The sequence below is a fragment of the Mobula birostris genome, chromosome 5 (assembly GCF_030028105.1).
Source record: "Mobula birostris isolate sMobBir1 chromosome 5, sMobBir1.hap1, whole genome shotgun sequence".
Lineage (NCBI taxonomy): Eukaryota > Metazoa > Chordata > Chondrichthyes > Myliobatiformes > Myliobatidae > Mobula > Mobula birostris.
In genome coordinates this window covers 27,589,184-27,606,237 of record NC_092374.1, presented here as the reverse complement: position 1 = coordinate 27,606,237, position 17,054 = coordinate 27,589,184, and the positions used below count along the sequence as shown (strand labels likewise).

At 41.8% G+C, this 17,054-nt stretch overlaps 1 protein-coding gene across 1 annotated transcript in view; it reads right to left on the bottom strand.

Annotated features, from left to right (window-relative positions):
• Positions 1-17,054, bottom strand: part of LOC140197577 (solute carrier family 22 member 4-like) — a 115,528-nt gene that overhangs the window by 36,590 nt on the left and 61,884 nt on the right. Inside the window, exons 5-6 of the mRNA XM_072257711.1 lie at positions 14,819-14,960; positions 9,704-9,804 (exon numbers count right to left, since the gene is read on the bottom strand). Coding sequence (XP_072113812.1) covers positions 9,704-9,804; positions 14,819-14,960 — 243 coding nt within the window. The remainder of the gene's footprint in view (positions 1-9,703; positions 9,805-14,818; positions 14,961-17,054) is intronic.

The window sequence follows — 17,054 nt, the reverse complement described above, 5'->3', positions numbered from 1 at the left end:
CTGGGCCTGTACCTGCTGGAATTTAGAAGATGAGGGCAGATCTCAGGGTAGATGGAGAAAGGTTGTTTCCTATGGTGGGTGAGTCTAGGACATGAAGGCACAGCCTCATGATAGAGGAGCATCCTTTTAAAACAGAGATGTGGAGAATTTTTTTTTTATCCAGAGGGTGGTGAACTTGTGGAACTTGTTTCCACAGGCAGCTGTGGAGGGCAAGTCGTTGGGTGTATTTAAGGCGGAGCTTGATAGATTCTTGATTGGCCATGTCATCAAAGGTTACGGGGAGAAGGCTGGGGAGTGGGGCTGAGGAGGGGAAAGAAAGGATCAGCTATGATTGAGTGGTGGAGCAGAGAGCCAAATGGTCTAATTCTGCTCCCATGTCTTATGACCTTATGACCTTAAAGGATAAAAAGGTGAGGGTATGGGAAGGAATACAACCTGGCAGGTGATAGTTGAGGCTAGGTAAGGGGAAGGTGGGTGGGGCGGGGGTGGATGGACGGAAAAGGTTAAGGGCTGAAGAAGGACGAATCTGATAGGAGAGGTGAGCGAACCATGGGAGAAACATAGAAAATAGGTGCAGGAGTAGGCCATTCGGCCCTTCGAGCCTGCACCGCCATTCAGTATGATCATGGCTGATCATCCAACTCAGAACCCCGTACCAGCCTTCCCTCCATACGCCCCCGATCCCTTTAGCCACAAGGGCCATATCTAACTCCCTCTTAAATATAGCCAATGAACTGGCCTCAACTGTTTCCTATGGCAGAGAATTCCACAGATTCACCACTCTCTGTGTGAAGAAGTTTTTCCTCATCTCGGTCCTAAAAGGCTTCCCCTTTATCCTCAAACTGTGACCCCTCATTCTGGAAGGAGGAGGGGCACCGGAGGCAGGTGATGGGCAACTCTCCAACCTGACAGCATGAACATCAATTTCTCTAATTTCCAGTAATTTCCTTCCCTTCCCCCTTCTCTCTTTTTCATTCCCCATTCTGGCTCCTCTCTTGCCCCCTCTGTTTTCCTTGCCTACTCATCACCTCCATCTGGAGCCCTTATCCATCCCTTTCGCCCATGGTCCTGATGAAGGGTCTCAGCCCAAAACATGGACTGCTTATTCCCCTCCAGAGATGCTGCCTGACCTGCTGAGTTCCTCCAGCATTTTGTGCATATTGTCTAGGCAAGTCACTGCATTACATTTTGTAGAAGTTACACTTTGGTACCTCGGTGAGCTGGTAAAGGCAGGAATTGATGCCTAGGGTGATGAATGGTTTGCTTTGTCCTGGCTGCTAGCAGCTATTATCCCTCCACCATCAGACTGCAACAGTTACTACCCCTCAAACATCAGGCTCTTGAACCAAAGGGATAACTTCACTCAACCTCACTTGTCCTATCATTGAAATGTTCCCATAACCTATGGACTCACTTTCAAGGACTCTTCATCTCGGGTTCTTGATGGTTAAAGGTTCAAAAGTTTCAAAGGTTCAAAGATTCATTTTTATTATCAAAGTATGGACGCAAAATACAACTCTGAGATTCGGCTGCTTCAGATAGTGATGAAATACAGAAAACCCATGGAGGTTGAAAGAAGAGACATGACACCCCACTCCCCCACACACAAAAAAGGAAAAGAAACAAAACTTGCAAACCCCAAACCCTCAAGCCCCACCCATGTAAAAACAGTGAAAATAGCATCAAATCCCCAAGCCCTTTCTCGCACACAAAGAACCTAACAGATTGCTCACAGAGAAAAACACCAACCAGAACATCAGACCGCAAACCCCACAGATGGAAGGCAGGGCAAAGTCATGACAGTGATAAACGGCGACTCTTTTGCTTGCATCTTTGGAAACTATTCCTATCTTTGATATCTCTTTCTGTATTTTTCAAGGTTCTTTTGAAGACCCTGACCTGGAGTTACACTCTGATTTCAGTTCTTTGCGGGAATGGGACCCATTCTCAGGGCTTCACGGCTGGCCGCTTTTCAATATGCTAAGCCTGCGACCTGGAAGACTAGCACACCTTCAAGGTGCTGGATTTTCATGGCTCTGAAGATGGGTTGATCCAAGACTAGTGGCCCTGACTGAGGCGTCAATGGAGAACACGGAACATCAGGAGCAGTGGGTTTTCTGCTGGCTGTGTGTCCAGAGACCTGAGCGTTTCCAGGGCCAATACTCTGGGCGCAAAGCTTGGAGAAAACGACACAATCAATGAATTATTCATTATGTCTCCCCTCTCGCTGTGAAACGGAGATACCTCTTTTTCCCTTATTATGGAGAGAGAGAGTCTGTGGTATGTTGAATTCCTGGGTGAACAAGTAGCTTTGGGGGTACTGCAAGTCTATGTCTTTATTTACGCTTTGCTGCTCGGTGGAGGCGCCAATTCTTTTTCGCTGGTGGGGGAGGGGTGGCCATTGCTTGTGCATGCAAGGGGTGAGCAGGGGGAGTTTGGGCTTCTAACATTTAACTGTCATTCATTCTTCGGGGCATTCCTCTATTTTCGTGGATGTTTGCGAAGTAAAAGAATTTCAGGATGTATATTGTAAACGTTTCTCTGACATTATCAAATATACCCATTGAACCTATTGAAATCCCCAACCCCTCGCTCACCTAAAGAAAAATAACATTTCGTCCACCGGCCAATCAGCAACAAGAAAGAAAACACAGAAAAACTGTTGGAGACTAATACAAACACGTGGAGATCAGGACCACAAGAAATGCCAGGTCAGCGTAGACTCCTTGCCCGGGTAATACCTTTTCTCTTCAATGACTGTTCATGGAGGGTCAGGAATCCTAGTAGACTGCATACAGGTAAATAGTTTGTGAACCCATGTGCTTTTTAGTTGAAACAATAAAAGTTACTTGTCGGTAAATACAGATTCTCTGTACCTCACTGATCCTTATTACAAGGGGTGATTCTTGTAACATGGGCATGGACAGTAGATGTAGATTTATTTATTTTACTTAGAAATACAGCACAGTAAAAGGCCCTTCCAGCCCAATGAAACCATGCTACCCAATTCCTTCCATATGGCCAATTATCCGACTAGCTCGTAGGTCTTTGAAAGGTGGGAGGAAACTGGAGAATCTAGAAGAAATGTCACGGGGAGAATGTACAAATTATTTACACACAGTGACAGAATTAAACTCCGGCTGAACCTGGCTGGCGCTACGCTAACTACTACACTGCCATGTCACTCCAAATTACCAGGAGTAGCTGGCTGCCTAGTTCTTGTCCCTGTAGTGAGTACTAGGAGCAATTCTAATTGAATATTGATAATATTCCACAAACATTGTTGTTTCTGACTTTACAGTGGAAGAAAGGTAATTAATGAAACACTGCAGATGATTGGGCCAAATTCCATAAGACCATAACACCTTAAGGCATTGGAACAGAATTAGGCCATTTGGCCCATCGAGTCCACTCCGCCATTTCATCATGGCTGATCCATTTCCCTCTCAACCCCATTCTCCTGTCTTCACCATGTAGCATTTCATGCCCTGACTAATGAACAACTTATCAACCTCTGCCTTAAACATACCCAATGACCTGGCCTTTACAGCTGCCTTTGGCAACAAATTCCACAGATTCACCACCCTTGGCTAAAGAAATTCCTCCTCATCTCACGGACATCCCTCTGTTCTGAGGCTGCGCCCTCTAGCCTTAGACTCCTCCACCATTGGAAACATCCTCTCCACATCTACTCTATCTAGACCAGGGGTGTCAAACTACTGGTCCGCAGGCCGCATCCGGCCCATGAAGGGGTCCAATCCGGCCCACGGGATGATTTAGGGAAAAGCAAGTATATTCACGACCATTTATCATGTATCTGTACGGCAGCCGCTCTCTCTCTCCCACCGCTGTCTGTGCCGCCTGCTGCGCCGGCAGCTTGTTGTGTGTACTTAGAAAACAACAGACGGCTGTTAACCACCCGCTGTGCATAAGCACCTACCACCCTGTACGGAAGACCACTAGGGCCCCACTTACGTCATCAGACACAGTATAAGCACACGGAGTACTCAGGTAAGTAACACTTGTAGCAAAGCTGAGATTGTTTGCTGCTGTGGTTCAAAATGTTTTCCAAGAAAAGAAAAGTTGACATTGAAGGTTGGATATTCAACAATAATTGGAAAGATTGTTTTTTCTTCTGTGAGGTCAACGGCAAACCTGTGTGTCTGAGATGCTCGCAACAAGTGGCTATGGCAAAAGAGTACAATATCAAATGACTCTATGAGACGTCACATGGAGAAAAATATGACAAGTACGCAGGACGACTCAGAACACAAAGGGTAAACGAGCTTGAAGCAGCTCTGAGAAAACAGTAATCAGTATTCACCAAAAGTCGAGAGACTCATGATGGAGCAGTCAAGGCCAGCTATATTATTGCCAACAAAATAGCTGCTGCGTCGAAGCCATACTCAGGGGGGGATTCATCAAAGCATGCATGCTGACGGCGGCTGAGCTGGTGTGCCCTGAGAAGAGTCAGGCTTTTGGTAATATCAGCTTGTCAAGAAATACTGTGGCAGAGACAATCAGGGACCTTGCAGGAGATTTGAACAGTCAAGTAAAAGACAAAGTGAAGTCATTTATTGCCTTCTCTATTGCAATTGATGACAGCACCGACGTGACTGATGTAGCTCAATTGGGAATATTTATTTGTGGTATTGATGCATCTTTCACAGTCACTGAGGAGTTTGTGGAGATGGTGCCCATGACAAACACCACAACATTGAACGACGTTTTCTCCAGCCTCGTCGAGGCTTTGGACAGACTGGGGGTTGACTGGAGTCACGCTGTCAGCGTGGCAACAGATGGCGCACCGTCCATGGTCGGGAAAAAGGCAGGTGTTGTTGCGAAACTCAGAAAGTTCAAAGAGAGAATCCAGAGCAGGAATTCTGGAACTTTCATTGTATTATATACCAAGAGGCGTTATATAGCAGGAGCCTGAAAATGGACAATGTCATGGATGTAGTAATCAAAATGGTTAATTTTATTAGAGCCAAGGGACTCAACCATTGGCAATTTGACACTCTTTTGTCCGAAAGTAATATTGGACACGGCCTACCCTACCACATTGAAGTCTGCTGGCTGAGCAGAGGAGTTGTGCTCAAATGTTTTTTTTCAATTATGTGCGGAAATTGGACTATTCATGAATGAGGAAGGGAAGCCAGTGGCAGAGTTGGATGACCCAGACTGGCTTCATGATCTTGCATTTTTGGTGGATATAACAGAGCACTTAAATGTGCTTAATGTTAACATGCAAGGCCGCAACAAACTTGTTACGGAATACTACGACAGCATTCTTGCCCTTCAAGTTAAATTAGGCCTGTGGGAGATGCAACTATCCCGGAACAACCCAGCTCATTTCCCCTCTTTGCAGTCTGTGCGTGTCACTCATGGGAATAATGACAGCATGGACAGGTACAAGGACAAAATATCACAGCTGAAAAGTGAGTTTCAGAATCGTTTCCAAGTCTTCACTCAGCTCAAGAAGGAATTCTCACTATTTTGCTCGCTGTTTGCCGTCAACACAGCATCAGATGTGCCGGAGGAACTCCAAATGGAACTAATTGAAATTCAGTGTAACTTGGCTTTGAAATATAAATTTGAGACTGTGGGTCTGGATTCATTCTATCAATACCTGAGACCGATGTACCCCAAGATGACAGACTTTGCCTCAGACTTTGCATGTTCGCGACAACATATCTCTGTGAGCAGGCGTTCTCCATAATGAACATTAACAAATCTAAACTGCGCTCGCAGCTGACACACAGACATCTAAATGACATTATGAAAATCACAACTGCCCAGAAACTGGTCCCTGACGTTGACAGGCTGGTTAAAGCCAAGAGATGTTAGGTGTCTGGAAGCAGCAAGTGAAGAATGAGTGACACTGTTCGATGCACTGCGACATGTAAGCAAAAAGTGTTTACAGAGAAAAGCCACAGGCACTAAACCATTATTATCCATCATTATCCACATTATATTATTATTATTATTATTATATTAACCCATAACCCATCAGTTTGTTGAAAATTCCAGAATCTCTTATCCAAACTAACTCACTGTCACCCTCTCAGGAATATCTCCAGATCAGGAATAAATTGTGAAGTTTATTCATGACCATAACTTATTTTCTTTGAACTGCCGTTGGAAACCTCCAACTTGATTTCTTAGAACATCAATCAACTTGGGAACATTTCAATCCTGAGACACTTCAGGCCACAACTGAGCTGCATGTATCACTCCTCAATACCAGGGTCTGAACATTCAAGCGGCCAAAAACTTTTTCCAAATCCCGGGTAACATGGTAAATTTTACAAATTGTTGAAGTCTTCAATTTGAACCCATAGGGTTTCCAGGTATGATTGTATGTTACATACTGTCCATTTAAAGGCCAACCTAACACAGGTGTACATGTTGTCGTCATTAAAATACCAGGCTTTCTATATCACATTATGCGGTTACCGACCACTGAAATCAATCAATCACCTATCTGAGAGTGTTACGAGACGTACCCAAATGCGCCAGTTTCCGGGGTTTAGACGCTCTAACTCTAAAGCTGGCTAGCTGATGTAGCCACTTTAAAGACTCAGAACCATACAGCTAATTGGCAATCATGTTTTGGGTGCCAAGAATTGAGTATTTAAAGAGCACCCGAATGGAGCTTCAGCGCTCTCTCACAACCACAACCAGAGGTATTTGCTAACGTTTTGTTTTGGTGCTCATTTCTCAATCTAGTTTTATTCCATGTCTTGAACCTAGCCTCAGATACTCCAACACAGGTCCAAACTACCCTCACCAAGGAATTGTCACAGAGAGAAAATGGTGACTTCATTATCTCAATGAGAGCTCAAGCCCAATGACCAAATAGTAAAAAGAACTCTTTGAGGGAGGGAACTGAAGTCTTGTGCAACTCAAGTTAATGTGCCCAAGGAGAAGGATCCTGAAGAAGGGTACTCATGAATTGCAATGGTCTCAGCAAACTAATACTGAGCCCTGTCAAGTCCACAGATCCCCAAGGAGCAAATTATTATTAGCCGTACAGCACTGGTTATCACACAGTGCAGACCATTTAATTCATAAAGGTTGATGAGATTGAAGAAAATCTCATAAAGAGATTTAGGAAAATAGATCATGGGAATTTTTTAAAGCCTATCAAGCACATTTGATGTTTGATTCCTGAAGATAAACGAAATACTGTATAAAGTATTAGCAAGAACTGAGATCAGTGCCATACGCATATTCTTCATTTTAAAGAATGTATTCAAGTGTTAGTCAGCAGTAAACAATCCTGCTTCCTCAACGTATTTTCCAGAAGCCTCACAGTGTAGCCCATAAGCTTTTCCTTTCACAGGTGATTGATTTCAAATTATTAGAATTTTACAATCTTTCTAAATATCCAATTCTGAATTAACTGCCAAAATCATGTGACAAACTTGGGAATATGCACCATCCCAGATGCACTACATAAAAGATGCCAATATTCTTCAATTCTGCGTATCATAATACACGTGTCTAGCCAAAGTTGTGCAATGATATGCAATATTATTACATGATTATTATAAGATTTAAATAGGTCATACCTGGGTAATATCATTGATTTCAGACATGAACTGATTCATTTTCCGTATGCATTTTTCTGGTACACAGTGACTGAGCTAAAGAAGAGCTGTGCACTGCTCCTGAACATAATCTGGTTTTGCTTTTTCTCTTGACAGACATTGCATGTTCCCTGTAGTGTCAGTAATAAATTTGCAAAAGATCCCATAATTATAGCTTGGGTGCAAGATCTCTTTTGAAGTTTCCCCTGAATGCTTCCTTTACTTTAGTATGGTTTTCAGTCCTGCATGCACTTAACACTCAACGTGTAAACAATATTCTCTTTTATTTTTGTGTTAACATGATAAGATTGCAATATTTCTTGTTAGAAAATCAATGAACGTTCGGTGAAAGCACCACAATATTAATAATTTACCTCGCATTAAATTTGTGATTGAATATAATTCTAAACATCGTTTACCAGAGTCAAAGACACTCAGAACATTTTGTTCTTCAAACATGGAGAACGAAGTATTCTGTCAAAGGTTTTCTTTGCAGTTGCTGAAAGACATGTAGTTTTATTACTCTGTACATCTTTGCTGTCACATGTTGCCTACAGTGTTTTTGCGGGCTTACATACTCATGTTTTCTTTTCCAAATCATATTGCTGCAATCCTGCATGTTTGTAATGACGTTCAGTTGCAAGTATTGCTGTTTTACTTTGAAAAGTGCATCTATTTATTGCTTCAATAAAGCAGTGCCTGCTTCACTTTCTGAGAAAGGAGAACTCCTTTGTCTCTTTCAAACAAATCCTCTTTTTTCACCTTCACTGCAAGTAGCTGAGAAATCAAGGCAACCCCTACACATTCTTGTATAAGTGGTAAATTTGAAATGTTTCTAAACGCAGACACGAGGAAATCTGCAGATGCTGGAAATTCAAGCAACACACACAAAAAAAGCTGGTGAACGCCTCCTCCAACAGGGTCCCACCACCAAGCACATCTTTCCCTCCTCCCCCTTTCTGCTTTCCGCAGGGATCGCTCCCTACACGACTCCCTTGTCCATTCGTTCCCCACCCCCCCCATCCCTTCCCACCAATCTCCCTCCTGGCACTTATCTTTGTAAGCGGAACAAGTGCTACACATGTCCTTACACGTCCTCCCTCACCACCATTCAGGGCCCCAGACAGTCCTTCCAGGTGAGGCGACACTTCACCTGTGAGTCGGCTGGGGTGATATACTGCGTCCGGTGCTCCTGGTGCAGCCTTCCATATATTGGCAAGACCCGATGCAGGCTGGGAGACTGTTTCACTCAACATCTATGCTCCGTCCACCAGAGAAAGCAGGATCTCCCAGTGGCCACACATTTTAATTCCACATCCCATTCCCGTTCTGATTTGTCTATCCATGGACTCCTCTACTGTAAAGATGAAGCCACACTTAGGTTGGAGGAACAACACCTTATATTCCGTCTGGGTAGCCTCCAACCTGATGGCATGAACATTGACTTCTCTAACTTCCGTTAATGCCCCTCCTCCCCCACATAGCCCATCTGTTATTTATTTATTTATTATACTTTTCCCCCCTTTTTTCTGTCTCTCTTTTTTCTCCCACTGTCCCTCTCACTATAACTCCTTGCCTGCTCTCCATCCTCCGGGCTCCCCTCCCCCTTCTCCTTCTCTCCAGGCTTCCCGTCCCATGATCCTCTTCCTTCTCCAGCTCTTAGATCCGCCCCTCCCCTCCCGTCTTCTTCTATCATTTTGGATCTCTCCCTCCCCCTCCCACTTTCAAATCTCTTACTATCTCTTCTTTCAATTAGTCCTGACGAAGGGTCCCGGCCCGAAACGTCGACTGTACTTCTTCCTATAGATGCTGCCTGACCTGCTGCGTTCACCAGCATTTTTTGTGTGTGTTGAAATGTTTCTACAAGGTTTCTAATGAAGCAACTAATTTAGTATTAAAAGCTTCTCCATTTTCAAGGTAAGTGACTCCTTGGTAACATTTGTCATTAACGCAGTGTCAATACCTAAAGTCCAAAGTGACTTTATGGATGAAATCCTAAAATAGCTGAACATATATTTTGTTAACTACCACAACTGTAAATATAATCAACTGATTCAATCTGACCATTAATCATTATGGTGAGAGCTCTTTATGAGAGAGTCTCTACTCACCACACAAGGAAAGAAAGAATTGTGACATTCCGTATACTTGATGTTTTAACCAAATCCAAGAAACTATATGGATGCTTTTGATTATTTGAGGTATTCAGAAGCTAAAAGAAAGCATAAAAGACAAGTGAATTTTCAAAACTCGCATCATATAAACGATACTGTTGAGTGGATGCTTGTAAAACTGATTATGCATATTTTATATCAAATATTCCTTTTATCTAATCTGCTCCATTATGTAAATAATACTAAAAGGTATTGTTTTGAATAGAAATACAACATACCAAAAAAATAAAAGCATCTTACATTTTAAAATAATACTCTAATCTCAAAGGAGGACCTCTGATATAGTTAGATAATATGGTCAGTGATAGTACCAGAACGACTAACCCCTGATTTGGAGGCAATGGCACCACACATATTTAGTAATAAGTGTTTTATATTAAGTACTAACCATAAAATATGTTTCTTAATCCTATTATGCTGGGTGAGGTGCATTACTCTGAAACGCTGATAAACTGGTCATGAATTTGCCTACACGGATGATGCCTTTGTGATACTGAGCAGGGTTATAATGGTGTCATTCACCATGCAATGTAGGTTTGGAGCATTTCCAGGAGAAATTAGTCCATGTGGTTCCAAAGCACTCTCTATCATTGGACACCCTCTATCTGATTAGGTTATAATAATGAAAATGAAACGATCTCCAAATAATTGAAATCTGCAATGAAAGCAGAAAATGGTGGAATGCAGGTTGACGATGAAGGGTCTTTGAATGAACTGTTAACCTGATGGACCGTTTCAAGATCTCAGCACCAATGTTTCCTCTGCAGCTGTTTGATTTGACAGAGATATTGTGAAAAGCTAGCAACCCAGTAATGGAAATCCAATTCAGGAAAATAACTCTCTTCTTCAGCATCCACACCCCAGTACCACAGGCTAATCCTCTTCCAGTCCACACTTATCAACCAGCTTTTCTACCAACTACAGGGACTGATCACTCAATCGCCATTTTCAGTGTATTGACCTTCCAGGTCTCAGTCTCAAGACCTGACTTCCCAACACTGAGCACAGATTTCTCGACTCATGAGCCTCTGGATAACTCAATAATATGATCACCAACCGGTGAATATTGGTCTGATCCACTGATCCAAACCTATGATCATCAATTGTATACCTTAAACAGCCAACCCCTGGCCTACAATCAACCAGCAACCACAACTATCCTCTCCCACACCCTCACCATCCTTCAAAAAAATGTGGATCTCACTACCACAAGGAGTCAGTTTCTCCCTCAAATCTGTATAGATACCTAACTACTGCCTCCTATCTGTGGGCTTTTACTATGTGACACCAGACCTCCCACGGTAAGCCCAGGACTACTCTGATTTCCTTCATTCACTTCACACTAGCAAAGTGAGCAAGAGAAGTAATTCCCTTGGATAAAGTCGACAGGTAGGACCCAGTCTAACAGTCGTAGTGCCTTGGGCTTGACTAAATTGTCATGTGAGAGGTAGACAACTAAAATGATCATCAGCATACCCTCTCTAATGGTTTCAAATTGGTGTCCACCTAGTCCATGATAAACCATATAATCTTCCATTTTATCTCTCTACCAGCTCTTAAACCAGAGGGGATAACTTCACTCAAATTCATATGCCCCGTTACTGAACTATTCCTGCAACCTGTGTTCTCATTTTCAAGGACCCCTCATCTCATGTTCTTGATATTTATTGTTTATTTATTTATTTATGAAATATTATTTTCTCAACTCAAGTTGGTAAAATTGGCATAGCCAAGAACACTCATTTCTCAATTGCTAGGAATTTTTGGACTTTTCTAGTCGCATTTAGTATTGTGGGTTTCAGAAGATTTACATAGATATTGCTGTGTAGGTTTAATTGTCTCATGCTATTGTGTAGTGATTTTGGGATGATACCAGTTGTAGATATTACTATTGGGGCAATGTACATCCTGTTCATGTTCCATAGTCTTTCACTTTCCTCTTTTAATTCAGCATAATTCTGGTGTTTTTCACTTACTGATTTCTGTATGTTAAGTGTGTTTGGAATGGTTATATTTATTAAGTAAGTTGTTCTTGTTTGTTTATCATTTAATATTGTATCTGGATGGTATTATGGATTGTCCTATCTGTAATAATATAATTTGTTGTAATATAATTTGTAGGACTCTGTCTCAGACTTGTATTTATAGTAGGGTATGGTGTCTTCTATGTGTATTCTAAATTGCAAGATTCTAGTGAATGATGCTTGACACTTGATTGTGCCTGTGTACGTAATAAGATTGAGTTAAACTGCTGCAAGATCTTGTAATGTGTTGGATTGTTTTTAGCTTCTCTTGGCATTTTCTGCATTTATCGTCTTGAATTTGTTAGTTTTTCATTATGTATTTTTTGATAAATCTTTGTGTTAACCACCAGGCCTTTTATAGCCACAAGGAACCCTTCTGTGTCTGGGAAGAGATCGCCAACTCTGACCCAAGTGTTCGATGCTTCCTTGTCAACATCTAGTCTGCTAAATCATGTGGATGTCTTCCTTGGAAGGTCATGCTTTTCCATTGGTTAACTTTTCCTTCAGTGACGATATTGTCTTCATTTTTCTGGGTTGTGCTCTCATTTAAGTTTAGAGATGTATACTTATCAGAATTGCATATGCTTGCGTGGAGTGCTGATTCCTGTTCTTCTGATGAAAATATACTTTCACAAATTTTATCTGACTGTTGTGTAAATTTTTAATGTTTGTTGTTCCTCTTCCCCCTTCTGTCCTTGGTAGAGTTAATCTAAGTGTGGTCGAATGTACATAATGTTTTCTGAAATTTGTCATTTCAGATATTTTTCTTTATTTTTCTTTGTAAGTTTTTAAGCTTTGAAGTAAATTCCTGTCGAAAGCTTTTTCTTTATCATACTATGATCTATTTTCTTTCCTTGTTGATATCCCAGATACTTTTATGTTTCATATTCATCCATCGGTTGTATTGTATCCTGCTGCTCTGTTTTATATTCTGTTAGCTCTACTGCACCTTTCTTTTTTGTTTAATGTCCTTCATTTATCTTTCGTTATGCTTAATGTTCTGCATTCAGTAAATTAGAGAGCAGGTTTAAAGCAAGACAGAACCATAGTGGACTTAGAGAGACACCTTGGAAAATACCTCGGTTTATTTTGATTGTTCCTTTTTGGTTGTCAATCGATAGTATGATTATAGTACACCAGTGCTTCATCAGATGTTGCAGGAATTCCACAAGTATTGAGTGTAGTTTATATACCATATATTAAGAATTTCTATTCACCACGAATGTGGGACAGAGTCAAATGCATTTTGGTCGTCAATATAGCAACATGAAAGACTTCAGATTTTCTGCTGGGCTTGATTTAGAATTATGGAATCTGTCATCAGTTGTTCTTTAAACCGTTTCATACCCTTATGGCATCCTTTCTGCTCTTCTGTAAGTATACTGAGGTGATCTAAGTGAGTGGTGTTTAGTTGCGAGATGCATGATGTTACAATTTTATATAGAGTTCGTAAACATGATATTTTGATGGATCTTTTGTGAATTCCCCTTTAAGTAAAACATATGTTTTAATTTCTGTCAAAATTCAGTCACTTTTTCAGGATTTTTAAGAAAATTGTTGATATGCATTAATAGGTATGGATGAAGGCAAGTAAATTTTTTATACCAGTAATTATGAATATTATCACAGCCAGTACTTTTCCAATTGTGGATGTTTTTATAACTTCTTTCAGCATATCCAATGTAACTTCAGATAACTGCATTTCTTCAATCGTGTGAGTATGTTCCTTTTCCTCCCTTATCCAGCTTGCTTCTAGATTGTCTGTTGTTATTATTATTATTATTATTATTAATTACTATTATTATTTCTTGTTATTCTCTCTTTTTATATTTGCACATTTTGGTGTCTTTTGCATACTGGATGTCAAACTTGTTGGTCTTTCTTTGATTCTGTTATGGTTATTGAATTTATTGAGTATGCCCGCAAGAAAAATGAATCTCAGGGTTGTATATGGTGACATTGTACTTTGATGATAAATTTACTTTGGACATTGAACTTCTGAACTTCTTCAAGCAAAGATCTGGAAGAACCAGAGGGATTAAGGAGTCTGAATCAATCAAAGAAGCTCCGCAAATAAGAAGCCCAATGGAATGTGGGCATTTATCTCAAGGGGACGGAAAGCAAATAAACAAAAACTATGTTACAGCAGTGGAGAGCTCTAGTCAGACTCTATTTCTTTTTCTGTGTACACAACCCCATGGACCAAAACCATTAAGCAAGGGATCCATGGACTGCAAGTTTGGAACATCTGGAAGATCAATAAATGATCTAACTGACAGGTTTAACATGATTAAAGGAATTGACAGACTGGTTAGAAACTACTTGCTTTGAAGGGGAGTCCAGATGGACGGCCAGAGATTGGCCTACTAGGGGTAATGTCAAGAAGGCTCCCATGATTCAAATAGTGGGAAATTCTCAACTACACTCTTCCAAAAAGCTACAGAGTCCGAGAACCATATGAAACTGTACTCACTGGAATGTTGCTAGGCAAGATGTGGTACAAGTCAAGTCAGTAGTTAGAACTGAAATACAGATCAGCTATAAGTTTACCAAATGGGAAAGTTAGTGCACCAAGATGATAATTTAACAAATAGGTTTAAACACTCAAGATCCTGAGACATTATAGCACAAAATTAGTGCAAAATTAGAAAAAGAAAGGAGGAACTTGGGCCAAACACAGGCAAATAAAACTACAGTGGATAGCCATCTTTGTCAGAATGGATAAGTTATGCCAAGGAGGCTTGTTTCACTGCTGCATCAACCCATGAATCTGACATCCAGCCCACCAAACCTGTGCTGGATCCCCAGTCATCTACACATCCCTAACCTTTCCCCAGTGCCTGTCAGAAGAACTAGTGCAAGAATAACTGCTCTGGTGCCACTGTATCTTCTGCCACATCACTGTCCTAACTTGTAAGTAAATTATGCTGGTATCTCATTCTGAAAATACTGTACCAAGACATATTGGTGCTTGATATTGATGCAGTGGCATAGCAACCAATGAAAGAAAGAAAAGTGAAATAATTACCATATATTCTCTGGAATCAGTGACCTGAAATATCACTCCAACATTCCTAATGCCATTTTTTGCAGCAAAACCTTGAACAATTTTTTCTGCTTCATTTACTCGACCTTGAGTGATCAGCCACCTGGGTGACTCGGGTATCAGCCTGGTAAGAAAATGAACAAAGCACAAGTTAGCCCAGCAAAGCTACGCTGCACTGTCTATACTAGGGTTTCTCAGTTTAATTTGAATATTACAACCTAGTGTTTTTTGGCTCAGAACATCATTCCTTTCAGGATTAAACTTCAAGTGCCTGCAGCAAAAGCCAAGAATCATTCAATCATGTTTAATTTATATCAGAAGGTGAAATGTCTGCCACAGGAAGCTGTTGCAGCAGACAACACTGGTACACTAAAAGAGAGATAAACACAAGGGAGAAAGAAATGGATACGTTTTCTATTAGAGTTACTGAGGAGCAATAGTGAGAAGCTTAGAGTAGAACATGAACTTGTGACATCATGGTGCAACTGAGGCCATAGGTTAAGGGTGAAAGGTGAAATACTTGGGAACTTCGTCACTCAGATGTGGTGCAGGTGTGGAATGAGCTGCCAGCAGAAGTGGTGGATGTGGATTTGATTGCAACATTTAGAAGAAGCTCAGATAAGTACATGGGAGGGATATGGATGGCCCAGCTGTGGATTGGTAGAACTGATGGCAGAATAATTTGGCATGTACTAGATGGGCTGAAGGGCCTGTTTCTTTGCTGGGGTGCCCTGTAACTTTATGATTCCAACTAGTAGAGCTGCTGGCTCATGGCTCCAGTAACCTGCATCCATTCTTGATGTCTGTCGTTGCCTGTATGAAATCTGCATGTTCTCCCAGTCACCAGGTGGAGTTTCCCTGGGTACCCCAGTCACATCTCACTTCCCAAAGAAGTGTGAGTTGTTAGGTTAATCAGCTTGTGTAATTTCCTCCCATATGCATGGTTATTAGCAAAGTGAGGAGAACATTGAGTTGGCGCAGATGGGAGCTGATGGCCAGCATGATTTCCATGGGCCAGATGACACATCTGCGCAGCAACAAACAACTTACTGAAGAAACTCTGTGGGTTCAGCAGTGTCACTGACGCGGGGAGTGTGGCAGAAAGGAATTGTTGACATTTCTGGTCAAAACGCAGCATCAGGGCTGAGAATGGTGAGTGCATTGGTTGTAGCAAGGACCAAGCCTCAAGCCGCAGGCTTGCCTGCGGCTGCAGTCCAGGAGAAGAGATGGCGGTGGCAGTGTAGTGTGGCATCCATGCTCAGTTGGAGGCTGCCCTCCATTGATGCCACCCTCCAGTGTTCATAGAAACATAGAAAACCTACAGCACAATACAGGCCCTTCGGCCCACAATGCTGTGCCAAACATGTACTTACTTATAAATTACCTAAGGTTACCCATAGCCCTCTATTTTTCTAAGCTCCATGTACCTATCCAGGAGTCTCTTAAAACACCCTATCATATCCGCTTCCACCGCCGTCGCCAACAGCCCATTCCACGCACTCACCACTCTCTGAGTAAAAAACTTACGCCTATCATCAGCTCTGTACCTACTTCCAAGCATCTTAAAACTGTGCCCTCTCATGTTAGCCATTTCAGCCCTGGGAAAAAGCCTCTGACTATCCACATGATCAATGCCTCTCATTATTTTGTACACCTCTATCAGGTCACCTCTCATCCTCCGTCGCTCCAAGGAAAAAAGGCTGAGTTCACTCAACCTATTCTCTTAAGGCATGCTCCCCAATCCAGGCAACATCCTTGTAAATCTCCTCTACACCCTTTCTATAGGTTCCACATCCTTCCTGTAGTGAGGTGACCAGAAATGAGCACAGCACTCCAAGTTGGGTCTGACCAGGATCCTATATAGCTGCAACATTACCTCTCAGCTGTTAAAATCAATCCCATGGTTGATGAAGGCCAATGCACCGTGTGCCTTCTTAACCACAGAGTCAACCTGTGCAGCTGCTTTGAGTGTCCTATGGACTCGGACCCCCAAGATCCCTCTGATCCTCCACAGTGCCAAGATTCTTACCATTAATACTATATTCTGCCATCATATTTGACCTACCAAATGAACAACCTCACGCTTATCTGGGTTGAACTTCATCTGTTACTTGTTCGATTGGAGGAATGACAGGCTGGATTGCAGTGGTAACACACTGCATTATCAATCTGTGGGACATTTCGCTCAGGGACTCGGGCTATAAATGTGATTTTTTAC